Below are 19,138 nucleotides of genomic sequence, written 5' to 3' on the forward strand. Positions count from 1 at the left end.
CTTTATGACTAGTATGTTCTGTACTATGCCAGATTTTATAGTGGCTTAAACTTTTCTGTAGGCACTTTTTTTGAGCCATTTCCCAGCACTCTAGGTTGGCAGGCTGTCAGTTGCTGTCCTCGAAGCTGCCATTGTTGCTGCAGGAGTGGAAGCGCATTGTGCTCATGGGATCCGAAACATACCCTTTGGAGAAAAAAAAATAAACAGCCTCCTAAACTTGTGACTGACAATAAATAAGCTGGCACTGAATCTCAAACATGAATGTTTGTACCACATCCCGCAATATTATCATCAAGTCTTGCTCCCTGAGTTTTATTATAGAGCAACCTTGACCAGGCTAAAGCAACTTATATCATATTTCCTGATGAGTAGCAGAAGGTCACAGATTTATAACCATACTGTCATAAATGGAAAAACACACCGTTTCTGTCAATGGGTGGATACTGCATGTTCCTCCTCAACTCATCCAAAGACAGGCCTTGGGAGGAACGACGTTCAGCACTGGAAGACAGGAGGACAATTTTTCAGAAGCACACAGTTGCTGATATATGGCCTTATGGTTTATTTTTCCCCATCTAAAATGTGTGTTGTACAGACTGCCAATAGGGAATTGTTATGGTATTCTGTTCCCTTAGCTTGCATGATTAATAGATGAGGAGTTGGGTGAGCTGCACACGAATCTTGGCCTGACTGCCAGTCAGCCACAACAGAGGTCAACTACAACGTCCGCGTATCCATGGTCTCAGGTAACGGACCCCTACACTGAGCATGCTTGGTAACCTTATACTAGGTATACACACAGCCTGTTCTTGCCGAGGTCCAAAGTAGTTTTTGTTAACAGTGACCAGGAGAGCAACTGGACCGCTTGAGAAAGATCTGAAAAACAGCCAAGGTTGCAGCAATCTTTGTGGACGGGAAGTATAACTTGCAGCTTTGCAAGTGAACGAAGTAACTGATCCATTGAAGCATACTCTAAGGTAGGTCTGGTGTACCTTCTGGGACGACTTCTTTCTGCTCATCTTAACGTGACAAAGACAGTCACTCCTGTCTGCAAAACCCGTTTATACACTGTAACAGCATTTTAAACTTATCTGAAAAATAAAAATGTGAATACATTGAAGCACATCTCTTTAGTCTCTATTTCCTTCATGGAGTTTGAAAATGTGACTTTACATCAGTTTTATTGTATTCATACAGAGAGACATAACAACATTGTAAAGCTATCCTGACTGCTGTGAGTTTTAATTTATAAATTCACTCAGTGAAAATTAAATTATTCAATCTGTATATTCTACAGTGCACTTATGATGGAAAAAAGTTCTGTTGGTCTAGTGACAAGAAAAGACCGAAAGGAGTGAATCTCCTATCAGCCAAAAGCAGACACAAACTCTAACTCTAATAAGTTTGTTAATCTTTACCTGGATTTACTACATCCCACACCAGTTTACTTGGATGTATTTCTTGATCTTTCTGAACTGAACATAATTGTGTGATTCTCAGCACTTACTTTCTGGGCACTGGCGTTACCACTAAGTATGTATGCATTGGCATGTTTCACGCGCAACTCTGGTGGAAGCTGCATGCTCCCTTTGACTTATATACCTTCTCCTCAAACATCTGTCTCTCCCACCAGGTGGCAGAGAAGGGGATGAAGGGTGACATCTTTCTGAGAGCTTTTGCTCAGAATGGAAACCCTAGACCTTCACCACATGTCCCCTTCTTCAGCCACTTGGTTTCTTGGCACTGGCATTACTACGTGCATAGCAACTGGTGTCAATACCCTCCTGCTGCCTCAGCACATAAACACTCTGCGTACACAGAGAATCAGAAACCAGGGGAGGCGGTCAACAGATCATCATACATCATTTGTTACATGTGCTCTGTAAGCATTTGTTCCTCTCTGTTGCTTGGCAACATAGGTACAGTTCTGCATTGATGGAAGAGTTTGAGCTCCCTGGATGCAAAGTTTGGCAAACAAGGGACTGGTTCATTGGTCCAAGTGTTGAGGTGTGCTTTATTGGGGCAGGTCCAAACTTGGCATTTCCATTAATCCTTTTTAATATCTGCCTTTATATTGTTTTCTGTTTCCCAGGTTCATCCAGCAAGTTCTTGAACATTTCCTTCCAGAAAAGCGTCTGCTAAATGAATAAATGTAAATGTAAATTCAGAAAAGCATTCATGCACATCATTAGGCAAATTAACCTGGAAACAACAAAAATAGTCCGAAGACGACATGAAATGACTGCAAATGTATGATTATTATGATGCAAGCAAGGAAGTCACTGTGTTTTAATAAGCATTTAGTCATTAAGTTAAGGTGAATCAGAAACCCTTGGCTTGGAACCCAGGCACTGATGACAACCCTGTTCTGGCAGAATCCCCCCTACCTCTGAGACCACACAGCGTAGGCCCGAGCATTGAGGGCGTACTCCAACTCAAATCGAGATCGCAGTGCAGCCACATGACTGCGGCCTGGTCCTCCCCGTGCAACCAGGCAGTCGGAAGAAGCCGATGGGGAGAGGGAACCACTGCTGTTGCTGGATGCTGGGGACATCAGCTGTCAGGAGCAAGTCAGATATGAAGGTGTTTCTTAAAAACAGTCATCAATTACATACAAAAATAACAAGATGCTTTTCACAGTAATACTCCATTTAAGGGGGTGCGGTGGCGCAGTGGGTTGGACCACAGTCCTGCTCTCCGGTGGGTCTGGGGTTCGAGTCCCGCTTGGGGTGCCCTGCGACGGACTGGCGTCCCGTCCTGGGTGTGTCCCCTCCCCCTCCGGCCTTACGCCCTGTGTTACCGGGTTGGCTCCAGTTCCCCGTGACCCCGTATGGGACAAGCGGTTCTGAAAATGTGTGTGTGTGTGTGTACTCCATTTAAAATACCCGAGCTGATTTGAAAAATGTTGAGACTCTACATGTAATCATTGTCTCTAAAAGCTTGACCACCCCTCCCAAGCTTTGCATAAAATTCAATGGACCATCTTTGTTGCATAGTTGAAGAAATACCAATTGTAGCCACCATCAAAATACATGGGTCAGATCAGTGGGTATGACAACTGAAGGACTAAACAGAATCTGGTCCTTACTACTATTACAGGAAAGTCAAAATGCATTGACCTTGATCTCCCCACAGCTACAGTACACATAGGACACATGTAGTACAGTGAGGCTCAAAACTTTTACAGTAATCCTCAAATACTCTAGGGTTTTACTTAAAGTCGATTAACAAGGCACCATCAGAGGTATCTAAGCAAAATGCCCTTACCTCTGCATTGCAAAGGCATTCTTCAAGCTTGGCAACAACTTCTGAGAACTCAGGTCTCTCCTGTAAGAAAAGCTTGGCAATTAGAGTTTAGCTCAGGAGTAGTTCAGCGAGTGGTGGAGGCGTGGTGGTGCAGCAGGTTTGGGTGGAGCCTGCTGTATGGCAGGTCTGGGGTTTGAGCCCTGCTTGGGGTGCCTTACGGCAGACTGGTGTCCTGTCTGGGGTGTATCCCCTCACCCTCCAGCCTTGCGCCCTGTGTTGCTGGGTTAGGGTCCTGTTAGCCAGGATAAGTGCTTGTAGACATTGTGTGTGTGTAGTTCAGAGTAAATGCTCTATTTAATAGATACTTTTACATTATCATTTAAGTCAGAATTCTATATTTTACTGCTGGGTAGGTAACCTTGAAATCTAGAGCTAAATACTCTACCATCAGGTATAACCATCCATAATTCCTCCTAAATTTCAACAATGAGATCAAAACAAAGCCCCCGATCAGCAAGTAAACACAACAGAATGTTTTTGGTTAACCTTTGAAACCTATGCTCTTGTTCACACCACAGGACACCACATGTGGAATATCGCCAGGACGGAGAGTGATGATGCATGCTGCTTCAGAAGGAAAAGAGCAAAGGCAGCTCCTGTTGATGTGGAAGAAAAAGCACTCCAGCATGCCACCTTCTCAATAACAAACCATGAAAAGTGAGTTCTCATCAGTGCCAGCTGACATGCACTTACATCGACCAGGTCTAGTAAACAAGAGTGCACATGTAGAGATTGTGTTTTACTGCCAGTAAAAAGTATCATTACGTTGTACAGCAGACAGTAATCAGTTACAACAGTCACATCAGAACAGTACTGGTAAACATACAGTGTAATAATTTTTTATTTTCATGGCAATAAGTCCTTAAAAAATACTCTCACAGAAACACTGCAGTTAAACGTGAAAGACTTTTTTTTTTTACAGTCGAGTGGATGGAAGTGGTCGTATCCATAGGCTAACCTTCTGTCTGTACATTTCTTTGCAAACCTCAGGTGTTCTCATTGTATTGCTGATACTGACGCATGCACACTTGAACATTTCCTGCCCCGCCTCATGCATGGTGTGTTCAGAGGATGCCATTATCTGCCACAAGCTCTCCAGCGTCATCGGTGAGCATCCACACACCCGCAGTAAAGACGTGAAAATGTAGGCCTTCTCATGTTTCAGCAGTTGTGTAATCATTAGCATTCTGATGTTTCCAGAGGTTCCCAACACCACCAAGGTCTTAATGCTCACGGACGGACTGATACAACTGATAGACAACAGCACGTTATCCAGCCTCTCAAACATCACTGTTCTGGGGCTCAGCGGTAACATCATCTCTAAAATCATGGAGAATGCCTTCAATAACCTAACTCTCCTCAGGACTCTACAGTTAGATCACAACCACATTACTAGCTTTTCCATCCTTAACTCCACCTTCACGCAACTTCAGAATTTGGAGATTTTGCAGCTGGGCAACAATGCAATCCAAGATATTAATGGCATCTGGTTCAAGGGTTTACAAAGCCTCCTGGTGTTACATCTGGAAGGAAACCTCATTAGCAGGCTGACCTCTGACACTTTTCAATCTGCTAACCTGGAGAACCTGGAGACCTTGGATCTGTCTGACAATCTCATTGAATCCTTGGCAAAGGGTAGCTTCTACCGACTACCTCGACTACGCAATCTGGATCTGTCGAGGAACAACTTGCGCAGTGCACCAGATGCCTTCTCTTATCTGTCCTGGCTGTCAGCCCTCAACCTGGACCTGAACGAGTGGAACTGCACATGTGAGCTGCATGAGCTTTCCACCTTCCTCAGTAGCTACATTCAGGCCCCAGACAAAGTATTGTACAATGGCAGGCAGATGGTCTGTCTGAGCACCGCCAACCCAGCCGTGCAGACTGTCCTGCAGCTCACAGAGGCCAACTGTGTGCCACCTAACCAGAATATCACAGTGCTTGTGAAGGCTGAAAACAGTATTAGTGCAAAACACTACGCCAGGGACATCTCCTTGGCTGCCTGTTTCTTCTTTTTTGGTAAGTTCCTATGATGATAATTCAATTATACTTTATGGTGTACTGAGAAGGAGGATTTGTTATGATCAATTATAATAATAATTCCTGGTTGCTGACTAACAATGAGTTTTTCCTACAAGATACCAACATTTTTTACCAGTATTTGCGAGTTCAACATAAGAAATTAAACTGCTGGAAGAGGTGAAGACAGCAGCCCTGGAAGTTTTACAAGAACAATCTGTATAGAACACACAAAATAAAAAAATAAAAATTGTTCTTATGTAAATTTAATGCTAAGAATTGTTATTGAAAAATTGCTCAGGTATGATAAAGTGTTACAAACAATGTACAACAATCATTAATAAAGTGACCCACCCAAATTAATGAATTACAGGGGGTGTGGGACTATCCGTGACCATCATTTACATCATTTACTCCAAACCACGGCTGAACAAGAGCCTGAGACACTGGAGGGGCTGGAACTGCGATGAGGAACAGGAGGAAATTCAGAATCGGGGATCTCCTCGCTGCAGCTTCTCCGGCAACAGCGACGTTCAGATTTTGACCATCACTCACCCAGAACATGAGACGAAACTGATGTTCCCAAACAGCAAAGAGCAGGCAAAACCCAGGGCCAATCTGGGAGACAGGGGCCTGGGCAACGCAAGGGTCTCCAGGCCTGAGCGCCACTTTTCCTGCCACCAGTGCAGCTCGCTGGGTTCAGCCCCAGTGAGTATGAAATCTGGCAGTGAAGCTGATGTGAGCAGAGCTATTTTCTTGGACATTCCCAGTCAAAGAGAACTTTACACTCGCAGTAGGCTCACTGCGATGGAGGAAAACAGGAGAACTACAGCACAACCGCAACTGAAAGCAAGTGCAGGTAACAGTACAATGTTCTTCTTGCTACAACAGAGTAACATTGTTTCCTTAAAGTAATACTGTGTCTCTGGATCTGATAGCATTATTATTTTTTTCAGATTTCAGAGTTCAAAGCCATTATCAGAGTTCAAAAACTCTGCAGCACCCCTCAAGTAGTCAAGGAGAGTCATTACTCAAATCCCATCACCTGGATAGAGCAAATGGACCTGAGCGACCTCAGGATCACAGAAGCAACTTGTCCCCCTATCAAAAGCACATTCAGACCCAATTGGAAAAGGACAGGAGAGCCAACGAAAGTCACAGTGGCAATAACGGTTTCAAGCCTAAGGTACCAGATTGTCTCACATTGACATGTGTGCACTGTCAGAAATCTTATAAGTACATATTGGAAGTGAGCAAAGACAGTAGTAGGACTGAGGAGATCAACACTGAAGAGAACATAGAGGATATGCGGATACCTTCCAACCCAGAGTCCAGACTTTACAGAGAGAGCAACTTGAATCTTTTGAATGATCATGAAGGATGGATGGCTCAAAGTGGAGAGCATCTGCGAAAAAGAGCTGGTATCCAAAAAAATGTGACTTTTAACTTGACACAGTCAGAAATGCACATGGTCAATGCCCACAAAAAAAAGAGGTCTCACAACAAGGTAAAAAACCATGAAAGGGAAATGTTTCAAGATGAAGAGACATGGAATGGAAGTGAAAAGACTTTTAAAAGTGATAAAGGGGTTAAGCTGGTTCCAAAAACTAGACACAAAGATAAAGGACAATCAAGTAGGTTGTTGAAAGTAAAAATTGACTTGAACCCATTTAAGAAAAGCAGGATCCATCCTAATAATAAGATGCAGCTGTCCCCGGAGAAGAAAGCCCTAGAAACGACTGTCAAAAGTAAAAAAATGAAAGAAGGTGATCAGGAAACCATTGTCTCCGAGACAAGAGAAAACGTTATCCTGCCAAAAGAAGAGAATAAGAAGAGGAAGAAATCAAAGAGCCACATTGCTCGAGAAAAGACAGTCAGCCAAACCCAAAGCACTGAAAAATCACATGACCAGTCAACACAGCAAGTGAAGTCATCCAGGCCTAACAATTCTGAAAACATGAATAAAATTCAGGATTCTACAAAGCAGCCTCTACATGAAGAGCCAGTTGAATGTGAAAGTAATGAAAAGAAGATCCCCAAATTAACATTTGACCTGAAAAGCAAACAGGGGCATAATACATTTCTGGAGAATGATGCAGAAGAACTTCAGATAAACAAGTCGCAGGGAACAGAAGATACCAATACAGCCAGAGGCTATTCAGCGGAAACAGAGAAAATACCACTGTCATCAGATATTTTAACATCAACCAGTCAGGATCAAAATGAATGTTTAGAACTTAGACCAAAAGAAGAAACACAGAGCCCACAAGGCGAAATACCTTTAGAATTACTTAAGCAACATGGTAAAGCAGGAACAGAAACTGATCAACATATCGATACAGAGCTCAACCACGGCTCTTCTATGAGACTGAAGAGAACTCCTTTAAGTTCATCTCAGCTTCAATCTGTAATGAACCAAACTGAAAAAATTCCAGCCGGTGGGGAAGAGGAAGGCCAGGTAATCTTAAACACGTACCCTAGTCAAAACCTTGACCTGAAAAGTGTACCTCAAGGTGAAAACGCTGTCACTGGGATAATTCAGGAAATGGGGCAAAGTGTAAATCCAGAATCTCCAAAACCCATTTTCCATGAAGCCAAGGAGGACTCTGTCAACTCTTTCAAAACTGAAAACAGGCAGACTACTGCTCCGGATGGTTCCCCAAGTGGTGGCTTGTCTGGGCACAGTTTCACACAGCCTCAATTTCAAGGCCCGCAAGACAAGGTAGCCCCTCCGGTTCTGCAGGCAGACATCGCAGAGCCGCTGTACTTGCAAGCTCCTCCAGCAGTGGAGCCAATCACTGGCCCTCATCGTGACGGGGCCCAAGAAAGCTCCCGGGTGTCTGCTGACTCTCCCAAAGGGGAGAACATCTCCAACAACAATAGCATGGACCCAGCTCCCTTGGGGCCTTTACTGGTAGAGCAGCAAGTGCCTTCAAGAGAAGGCTCGCCTAAGAGAAAGATCTGCCTCATTCTTCCAGAGAAGACTGACAGACCAAAGACGGCGCTTGAGAAGAAAATACGATAGGCCCACTTACAGTAGACCTCAGAAAGTTAATCTGAATACAGAGTCAAATGTTAAGTGCCGTATTTCTGACAGACGAGCACCAAGCCCTAAGGGACTTGTAATTCAAGAGATCTGGCACAGGCTGGAGGTGGACCTTTACAGGAGGCTGTCTGTGGCAGGAAAAAATTCATATAGTTTAAAAGTCCACAGATATTTTAACATACTAGGAATAAAATAATACGAAGGTATTATATGAGGCATAATGTAACTCACATTTTATTCTGTACTACATGCATATTTTTAAATGTTGGCTCTGTCTTCCAGTATGCCAATGTGTTTTTACTATATTGTATTTTGCTTACAAAAGAAACACCAGAAATTAACCTGTCAAAACTCCAGTATGTGACAATAAAGACACGATGCCAATTAAATTCGTGGCAGATGGAATGAGTGACTTGTCTGCATCAAGGAGGATTACCAGGCTGTGATGTAAACCTAAGATAATAAATAATTCAGGCCTTAAATCACACACTGTGATCGCAATGCGATATCATCCCACCTCTGGGCAGACGTTCCAGCCTCGCATTAGCAGAGAGGAGATGGGCTTGGGGATGGAGTAGCCAACTGGAGGCCGAATGTGGTGATACGCCATGTCTGCTGCTGCTGCAGCTGCACGGAGCAGAGGGAGAGAACAGAGGTGACCACTGATGAGAACTAAGACCAATTCATGCCAACAGAGTAGAATAAAATTCCAAGAATCAGCGTGATGTGTCATTTTAACTGGTTTGACTACACAGCTGGTGGCAATGAAGGGCACAGAAAGGGTGGTGTGGGTGTGGGTGCTTTATCGGGGTGGAGGTAATTATAGCGGTACCTGGTTTGAGATGGGCAAAGGGGATCTCTCCGGTCAGAAGCTCCCACAGACACAGGGCATAACTGAATACGTCAGCTTTGACAGTGTAGCGTGTGCACTGAGTGAACACCTCAGGGGCCATCCAGCGCAAGTTCTGGATGTCAACCACAAGACATGACAATCAGCATCACCATAGCGCTTCCTCAAACGTTTCCTACGCTCTCCTGTCTCTGAGAGACCCAGCAAATGCCCTGGTTTCACCTCTATGGATATTACCATCCTGCATGAGCGTAACATACTGAGGAAGCAGTATGGTTTATGGCTTTATAAATCCCAGCAGGGAAATTCACAAAGTACCATCTTATCCTGTCCTATCCTGTAGTGTCTAGCAGAAGATGGCACAAGAAGCTGTTATTAAGTAAAATAAAAACAATGTTTCCTGTTCCCCGAATGAAATACAGTAAAAGCTTATTTATCGCACATATGCCATGTTTGCATATTAGTCCCTTCAAGTCTAAACTGGCCTGAAAATTAATGAGGAAACCATACCTTTCAACTAATAAATGAAACTTTCCTATGCTAATACAACAAAAGGCAAACAAACCCCAGGTTGCTTTGTCATGTTATCCATATCGACAGACATCAGGAAGCGAGATTCTGCAGAGGAGGAAAGATGGGGTGATGATGTAATCTTACCAACAGCCACATACACATACTTTGCTAAGCGTAATCAAAATTGAGAGTTACCTCCAAAGTCTGCAACTACAGCATGGCCATCTTCATAGAGCAAGATGTTGTGACTGTCAGAGATAATATTACGGTTGGTTTGGTTCAAAGGAAACATTACACTTCGTAAGGGAGTCTGGTATTTTGGAAGGAAGTCTGAATAATGTTTTCTGTCTTTAAAAATGTGTAAATGCCAAAGCATTCCTGGTATCTGGCTAAATGATGTAAAGGTTCTGAAATAAAGGAATATTAATTGTGCCACTAACACACACCTGCCAAAATCAATGTTTTCATCTAGATACAAATCACAAATTTTATTAGTATGATTTTACAATCAGTTTAAAAAGATCATACTTTCTCTCTCACTGACTGAAATAAGGAAGTCTCGGGGAAAGAGATAATTTGATAAAAATGATCCCAGACATAGCTTAAAATAGGAAAAATAACAGAAGTAAAGTGATAGTACGGTGATGATGGAAAAGCTGGTGGTGAAGGTAAAGCTCTGACAGCCATACTTGCCTGTTGAGGTCCCGGTGAATGATTGGTTGTGTGAGGTTATGCAGATACTCCATGCCTTTGGCCACGTCAATGGCGATAATGAGTTTGGACTGCAGGTCGATGATCCTGTCCATTGCGCTGTCATTAGGGCCACACTTTGCATAGCTCAGTGAAAAACCCACATGGACCACCACATCAAGCTTAATGTTGGGGAATGAGCTACAGAACTGAAGGCTTTTAATGTTGCCCTTGCGTTCAAATGAAAGCCACATTAGAGAGTGTGCTCTCACTTTGATTTATGATGTACGATGTTATCTGTCCAAATGCCAAATAGTGTTCTAGTTTGTCTATCAGTGTCTTCTAATTAGTGTAACCACAATACATGACAACATATAAAGAACATCAGGAGACCATAAACCTCAATTTCAGAAAAACGTAATATGCCAATAACCTCCTTACTTCCTCGACAGCTCTGTGATATGTGGGCTGTCCTAATTTAGATATAAGAATTTTTAACTGGGAGCACAAGTCTTTTCACTAGAACAACTTTATGGTAAATACCTTATTCAGGGGCACTGCGGCAGTAGGTGGGATTCAAACCAGCAACCTTAGGATTCAAAGGCAGCAGCACTAACTACTCCTGTACCTCCTGCCCCAGCAATCCACTGCAGTCATGCGTTGTGTGATACACAATGTACTTCTCTACACAGGTATGACCCATCTGGCTTTACCAAAATTAGTCATGCTAAATTTGGTCTAATCCAGTTTTAAGGCAATGATATCATAAACCCTATAATTAGATGCATCAGATCTCACACAACTGAATGTTACCCTGAAATGACCTCTAGCTGGGAGGGTTCTCCTTACCTTTTCTGCTCATGCAACAGAGAGAAGAGGGATCCCCCTGAGACATACTGGGTAACGATAGCAAACTGGCTGGGATCATCCAAGCAAGCGCCCACAAACTGGATCACACAAGGGTGGTTGAGCTGGCAGAGGATGGACACTTCTCGGCAGAACATGTCAACATCGGACTTGGAGCAGTATGTGTTGGCACGGTACCTGGTCACCACATCAGGGCTGTGAGATTGCAGGGGCAACAGGGGTCTCCATACCCATTAGGTTCCAAAGCTGAGGGAACATACTTCTACATGTTGCCTGAGATGTGCGGAGCGGACAAGATCTCAGTGGGTAGAGTCACACCAAAGTCAGCTGGAAACTCCATCCGTCCACCATTAGCAAATGTTTGATTTTGTAGAATGGACAAATATTCTACGAGCTACATGTCTCATTCTACATGGCAACATGCAGAATAAGGTTTCCTCAACTCAAGACTTAATTTTCACTTATTTGGTCAGATGGAAATTGTTTACCGTTTGATTGCCACTATTTTGTTCCGACACCTTCCTTTGTAGACTTTTCCAAAGGACCCTGAAAAAAGACAGAGTCCATGTTGTCCCAGTTCACCTCGACTCCCCAGCAGAAGAAAGCAATGTGAGATCTCCTCAGAGAGAACCTGAGCCTATGATCTCGCTGAACTCCAACTCAGAGAGCTGCAGGTGGAAGTGGGATGGGAGGCTGGCTCGGAGCAGCAGGATGTCAGCTTTTTCTGGAAGAGGAGACAAACTGGACTGAGTCTAGGCAGTCACTCACATTGATAGTGTCCACAGGTACATTGTGGTTAATCAGCGATTACCTTTAGTCAGGCTTTTGATCTTTCCCAGAGGGGATGGTACAGAGACATAAGAGCCATCTGTGGAATGCAAAGTAGTACATGATCACAGCATTTGCGAATCATGGGTTGATTTGAACTGAAATATCCCTCCTTCCGTTGTTTATTAATAACAACTTTTGTACTACAAGGTTGCCGAGGTCAGCGGTCATGGAACCATAGCGTTTGAGGCAGGGTACACCTTGGATAGGATGTCAGTCCATTGCTGGGCATTCATACACTCAGTCTCTCACATATACACGCACTCAGGGCAACGTAGATTCACCCATGAGCTGCGAGACACTAGCGTCACCTGCTGCGCCACTGTGCCGCCTTAAATCAGTTAGTTTTTAGCCTGTTTTTTGTACAGCTACAAATTATAACCTTTTTGCTCTTCTCTAAGTAATACAGATCACTCTTAAGATCAGCTTTTGTGTCTACCTAAATGTTAGATTTTAAAACACATGTACACATGTTTAATACACATTCAATATGGCAGTCTAGACATGTACACACTTCAAAGACACACTGGTCACACCACTGAATGGCAAATGACTTCTGACCTCCTCCAGGCTGGGAATACTCATTGCAGGGTGACTCCTCCTGTGGACGCGTATAGTGCTTTAACAGGGTGACAATGGCATCGTGACCTGCAGTGGACACACAGACATAGAGCGAGAGGTTATTCCCAACAAGCACCTCTGAAAGACGACTATTCTGAGATTGTCCCAGCTCTCACTTTGGAAAATCTCCTGTTCTTAGCAAAATAAAAACTCATGCAGGTAACGCTGACATTTTGTTTACTTCCAAGTCTCAGCAGGATCAAGGGATGAAGTTGTGTTCCTTCCCTTAGGCTGGTTCAGACCCACCTTTCTCATAGGCCCACATCAGACATGTCTGTTCGTCCTTCTCACCACTGGACCGACTCGGATCACAGGCCACCAGGTTCATATCAGCACCGCTGTCCAGCAGGAACTGGACCAGTCGGATGTGTCCGTGGAAACAAGCACTATGCAGTCCTGTATGGAGGGAGAAAGGGACGCATGTAGCAGCATCTACTGTATCAACACTGTCCTAACCCCTTACACAAAATCAGTGTACATCTTTATCTTTTCTTTTATGCATACTTTTTATACGTGCAGCAATGTATAAATTCTGCACTTAACTACACATTCAAACACTGTTTTCGTATTACCTGTGTGCCCATCCCTGCCCTGGTGATTAATGCTCATGGCATTTTGGTTGAGGAGGAACTTGACGGTTTCCAGGCTTTTTCCATAGGTGCAAGCACTTAAAAAGTGACAAAATATGATCATCTGACTAGCATAGGCACGAAGGCTTAAAAATTGCAGATGAGGTTCACACTGCTGCTGGGATACCTGTGGAAGGCTGTCTCACTAAATATGTTCTCTTTAGACAGGCTCTCAGTGCCCGAAAACTGGATGAGCTCCTTCACCGTGTCAAACTTGCCATTGTAGCAAGCCCTGAGAGAGGCAACATGGGAGAAATGATTTCTCAGCACATTCACTTCATCAGGTGTTTCTCTGCTGGAGGAGCCTAACCCGGATCATACTCACAGGTGGAGTGGAGTGTCGCCATAAATGTTGACCGAATGCGGCTGCGCCTCAAAGTTTCCCTGCAGGAGAAAACGCACCACCTCGTGGTGGCCAAAGCGTGCACAGAAGTGGAGGGGCACGTGGTCCTCGTTGTCCTGAGCGTTCACTGCAAGGGGTGAAACAGAGACAGGGATCGGACGATGGCTTCTGGAACATCTGATGTACGTAACCACACCTGTGTTCCATAGCCTGGCTGGAGACCGGAAAATCGGGATCATAATGACCTTTTTCCCTTTTATGTTGAATTATTTATCTGAGACTTTTCTTCAAAGCAACTTTCAATGATTTACCCATTTATACAGCTGGGTATTTTTTCACTGGAGTAAAGTACCATGTTCAGGGGAACTGCAGCAGCAGATGGGATTTGAACCTGAGTTTTCCAAATGCAAGCTCACAGCTCTAGCCATTATGCAATAATCACATTGTAACACTACAACACACCGTACAAGGAAACAATAATAAAATTGTTCCTTTTGTTAATCTTCTATGGGACTGCAGATTTAAATCTCTAAATTTGGAAACAAAGTATTTTCATGAAGTCAGCCTTACACTGACTCAACACTTTTCTCCAATCACTGTAAGGTGCTTAAGGTATTAAGAATTACTTACCCATTTATAGAGCTGGGTAACCTTACTGGAGCAATTTCAGGGTAAGTACCTTGCTCAAGGGTACTACAGTCAGGGATCGGATTTAAACCCCTAACCTTTGGGTCCAACCTTTGGGAAGAGCACTAGCCACTATCCTAGCAGCTGTCCCCTGCTATCCTGATCCCACACTGTCCCGTTGAAATATAACATAAATTATACACAAATAAGATTATAAGTAGTGGGGCTTCGATCAGTATGGCGTAAACCCTTCAACTGTGCTACCCCTCCCTCACAGACCCCCAGAGCCTTCAAACCTCTATCTCAGAAGGACCACCTCTCACCATCAGCTTTGTTGCTGCCCTCCATCAACAGTTTGACAATGCTGAGGAAGCCCTTTGCAGCTGCCAGGTGCAGGGGTCGGTCTCCCACCTCCCCGCTGGCGTTCACATCGGCCCCGAACTTCAGCAGCAGTCGGGTCACCTGGAGAAATGAGGGGGAGAAGCTTCAGGGACCTGGCTGTATGAGACAGAGACCCACGATAGAAGGGAAGAGTGTTAACTGCCCCTACCTGCTCGTGGCCATAGTAGGCTGCTATATGTAGGGGGGTGAAGAACACGGCATCCTGAACGTTGACGTACGCCCCATGTTGCAGCAGGATGTCCACGGCCTTGAATAGAGTATCAGGTTCCACTGGTGAACTGGTCCATTAAAAATGGACTAATTTCATTGCTTTCATGGCAAAGTCTTTTGATAAGAAAGACTGAATGAAGTAATACTGATTAGGGGGCACGGTGGCGCAGCAGGTTTGGCCAGGTCCTGCTCTCTGGTGGGTCTGGGGTTCGAGTTCCGCTTGGGGTGCCTTGCGATGAACTGGTTTCCCGTCCTGGGTGCGTCCCCTCCCCTTTCAGCCTTACGCTCTGTGTTGCCGGGTTAGGCTCTGGTTTGCCGCGACCCCACTTGGGACAAGCGGTATCAGTGTGTGTGGAAAAAATCTTTTAAAGCGCATCTTTTGCACACGTTCACAGATATTCGAACTGTGGCTTTTCGAGAGCCTGACAGAGTGGCAGCACCCACCTCGTGATGCCCCGCGATCGTGGAGATGTGCAGGGCAGTCAGCGCTCCGTAGCCCACCTGCTGGATGTCAGCACCCCCGTGAAGCAGGGCAGTCACCAGCTCTGCGTTGTCCTGCAGCACAGTCACCATTTGTCTCACCCCGGGGGGCTTGTCGCTTCCAGGAGCCGCAGACATGCTATTCTTCTACTATATAGGTGGGCTCTGACATCCTCTTTTAACTATCTTTTCTACTCCTCCTCCAGCAAACACACATCATCACAGGCTTATTTGATAACACTTCATAGCCCATAATGCAACATCACATCATCATGCACTCTACCTTGGTAACAGGGATGACAGCTAATGAACAGAACTCACTGCCACTGGCAACATGCAGTACATGCACTCGCTTTTGGACATTTCCAGTTATTTTCTGTCCAAATTTTCCTAGATGTAAAAAGATCATCCCTCGCAATAATTTCTCCCTCAGCATTACAGGTGTGCCTTCTACCATTCTGCCAAATTCAGGGTCCGAGCCGGTGTGCGGCCCACTCTCGGCCCACCTTGTACGCGGCCAGGTGGAGGGCGGTGAACCCATTGCGCGTCAGTCGGGAAGGACGCAGTCCTTTCAGCATGAGGCTCCGGATGTGGCTCTTGTTCCCTGTAGCCATGCCATTCCACAATGTTATTACAGGAAATGACCCCCCCACAGCAGTATGCAAGAGAGCTCCACTGAACAACCCTTCCTTATCATATCAAAGCCAGATTTAATTACTGTACCTTTCTTTACCTGACTGCATAAAATTAAGTGCAATCATGTCATGAAACAGCTGTAAGCAATAGTGACAAAGGCTATTCAAGGTCATTAAAAAGTTACTAAAGGTAATGCAGGTACTTTTCATAAATTCAGAATTCATAAACGACTGGAGGTTTTGTTCTTCTGGATTAAACCGCGTATGGGACATCGATTCCAACGTTTCACCATCCGTTAAATGTGATTTGTCACATTTAACCTCTACAAGATGCGGTCACACCCTGAGGATGCTTCCAACAAGAGAAGTGAAACGTTGGAACCAATGTCCCATACGCGGTTTAATCCAGAGGAACAAAACCTCCAGTCAGCTGACACCAACCGCGGAAGCCTAAGGATTTTGATAATTCATAAACGATTCGATAATTTAGGAAGAGCATTTGATGCACGTAAGACAGTTGGATTGCAATGATTTAGATGAAGTCATGCTATGTAGTTTATGCTTTTTTAATCTTTCACACGAAAGTAGACAGAAGACAAGCTATATATTTTTAGATATACTGTGTGTATATATAAATATGCATTGCAATTCAAAGGTCATAAGCGCATTGGATGTTCTTCCTAAATTACACATACAGTATATATAATCGTTTCATATCAAAATAAATGGAAAACACTACACTGTTCAGGCTTCAATAAATTCGCTTGGTGTTTAGTGTTTTTCTTGGATTTCTTCAACGATTGCAGAAAAATAGAAATAAGGTGACCCTCACGTACCTCCACATATGCAGCAAAGATGGAGCAAAGACAATCCACCTTCTGTACGATAACTCAAGTTCACTTTGTTGAAAGCTTCATCTGAGCTATGAAATTTAGCAATTAAATAGGTAGGAACCAGTCATTAGTATTAATTCAACTTTGACTATTTTAGTGCATATTAACACTTCACCTGCAAACACATCAAAAGATAACAGATTTAGCATTTGGGCTTTTTCATTTGTCATGCCAGGTTATATTTTTCTTTTTATTATTCATGATTTATTATACTGTTTCACAAATGAATCTGGATTGTGTATGCATTGCAGCGGAAACAATAACACACTACTATTATGTATAAATGCAACACTAATAAATATTTAATCCATTATTAGACAGACATATATCATGTTCTGTGTAAAAGTTTAGAAAAGTTAACATTCATTTCCCAGAGCTCAGACCTTTGAGTTCTTCATGTCTTGAGAAAAATGTTATTCTGCAGGAATTTATTTATTTGCATATATTCAGTAAGTTATTTTGCAAAAAACTTACTGAATATATGCAAGATGCGGAACTGAGTACAATATGAGTACTGTCCCAGTACCTGAACACGTGTTTCAATTCCTTCAGCTCACTTTCCTTGATCTGCAGATCGTCCTCCAGCCTCTCGATTATCACAGCGTACGACTCGCTCACTTTCTTCTTCCACTCATCTTTACGAGAGAAGGAAATCACCCGCTATTAGTGCGTCACACACTGTGGTCTTTGTTGGAGCGTCCATGAAAAATTACACCAAGCATTACTCTTCCTGCTTTAGTAAAAACTTGATCTTTATAAGAAATTTTCAGTATTGTATCAAAGTTCTCTCTTCCTTTAGTAAAATCATGAATTAATGGTTGAAGAACAGCTGCTTCCTCTTTGGAGGAGCCCCTCGTCCACCTATCCCATGAAGCCCCCCCCCTTCCCGCAATGGTCCCCCATGGATTACCTGTGCATGTCTGCGTTGGCCTGGATTTATAATTTCCCATCAGGGCTGTCCTTTGCTGACACTTTTGGCGTTTTGGTGGCGAAGAACACAAACTACAGTAACACAATACAATGCTTTATTCCTGCACAGAGGCAAAACAAATGATACACTTGGCATTCTGGCCGTGGGCTAAAAATAAGGTGCCTCAGAAAGGAATGTCCGACAACAATGACAACTGATCTTGCAGTATCGTGGGTTACGACAACAGCCCGAATAGCTGAGCCACTCTCACCCAAGGCTATATTTAACTTGTAGATTATGACCATCGCAATAGGTGCCCTAGTCATGCTTTGGAGATTTTCAAATATTACTATATCCTAGACATTTCTCTCATACTCTTAAATGTGATGAAGACTGTTTTGTTGTAGGAGGGTTAAAATAAACTAGATTTCTACCTACCTACCAACCAACCAACCAACCAACCAACCAACCAACGAACCAACCGTCTACAACTGCTTGTCCCAAATGGGGTCGTGGCAAGCCGGAGCCTACCCGGCAACAAAGGGTGCAAGGCCGAAGCGGGAGGGGACATGAGTCTGTCTCAAGGCACCCCAAGCAGGCAACATAAAGTTTCTGCTGTCACTGAGTCAGAGTGACATTTTTGAGATTCACATTCCCCTAACTGCCTTGCAATGGACTGGCATCCCATCCAGGGTGTCCCCCGTCTTCCTTCGGCGTTGCGCCCTGTGTTGCCGGGTTAGGCGCCGCCTAGCTGCAACCCCGCTCAGAACAAGGGGTTGTTGATGTTAGTTGGAATTTTTTTTGAGTCATAGGTATAAATGGGTCATATTCTTCTCTTTTAATGTGTGCTGAGAGTAGAAAATGTTTTTCAGAGATTACTGTTCCAGCACTTGCTTTCACTGATTTACATGTCAAATATGTTGCACAGCCCCACATTCATCCATAAAATGTTCATGTTGCTTAAAAGTACGGGAACCCGTGTCCCTTAGTTTTGACCAAAAAAAAAAAATTATCTTTATTTAATGAGAAGCAGGCTTCCTCCTCTGACATACCAGTGTGTAATTATCAATTCCATAGGTGAGGTTAGAGGAAATCATGTTTGTAGAAACAAACAAGTAGTGCAGATGCAAAAGTAAGTGAAGCCCAGGTTGCATCGGTTACACCACTAGGTAAGTAGAATCAAGTGTGCAAGTGATAATCATTTTCATTTTACCTCCAGTATTTTGTATAGGAACTCTAAGCATCCCTATAGCGTTCACATACTTTCAA

The 19,138-nt window shown here is 43.8% G+C and overlaps 1 protein-coding gene across 1 annotated transcript; it reads right to left on the reverse strand.

Moving 5' to 3' along the window:
- Window positions 1–106: 106 nt before the first annotated feature.
- On the reverse strand, window positions 107–17,909 carry tnni3k (TNNI3 interacting kinase). The gene is made up of 25 exons (XM_018753608.2): window positions 17,870–17,909; window positions 17,486–17,594; window positions 16,903–16,988; window positions 15,938–16,035; window positions 15,396–15,506; window positions 14,890–14,988; window positions 14,663–14,801; window positions 13,695–13,839; window positions 13,497–13,601; window positions 13,313–13,407; window positions 12,987–13,136; window positions 12,681–12,767; window positions 12,103–12,159; window positions 11,923–12,015; window positions 11,780–11,837; window positions 11,274–11,468; window positions 10,428–10,532; window positions 9,930–9,982; window positions 9,787–9,839; window positions 9,204–9,336; window positions 8,889–8,998; window positions 3,268–3,327; window positions 2,388–2,557; window positions 422–501; window positions 107–183 (listed from the first exon to the last, which is right to left on the reverse strand). Exons 1-25 carry the CDS (start codon window positions 17,907–17,909, stop codon window positions 107–109), a joined length of 2,508 nt encoding a protein of 835 aa, XP_018609124.1.
- Window positions 17,910–19,138: the final 1,229 nt, after the last annotated feature.

This window comes from Scleropages formosus, chromosome 3 (assembly GCF_900964775.1).
Source record: "Scleropages formosus chromosome 3, fSclFor1.1, whole genome shotgun sequence".
NCBI classification, from domain to species: domain Eukaryota; kingdom Metazoa; phylum Chordata; class Actinopteri; order Osteoglossiformes; family Osteoglossidae; genus Scleropages; species Scleropages formosus.

Excerpts from the sequence above, each read along its gene's own strand:
- tnni3k (XM_018753608.2), bottom strand. The coding sequence starts at position 17,909 with ATGGGAAATTATAAATCCAGGCCAACGCAGACATGCACAG. Across the intron at positions 12,016-12,102 it reads GATCAAAAGCCTGACTAAAG|AAAAAGCTGACATCCTGCTG; the intron begins GTAATCGCTGAT and ends CTCCTCTTCCAG. Across the intron at positions 184-421 it reads TCCACCCATTGACAGAAACG|GGTATGTTTCGGATCCCATG; the intron begins GTGTGTTTTTCC and ends TTTTCTCCAAAG.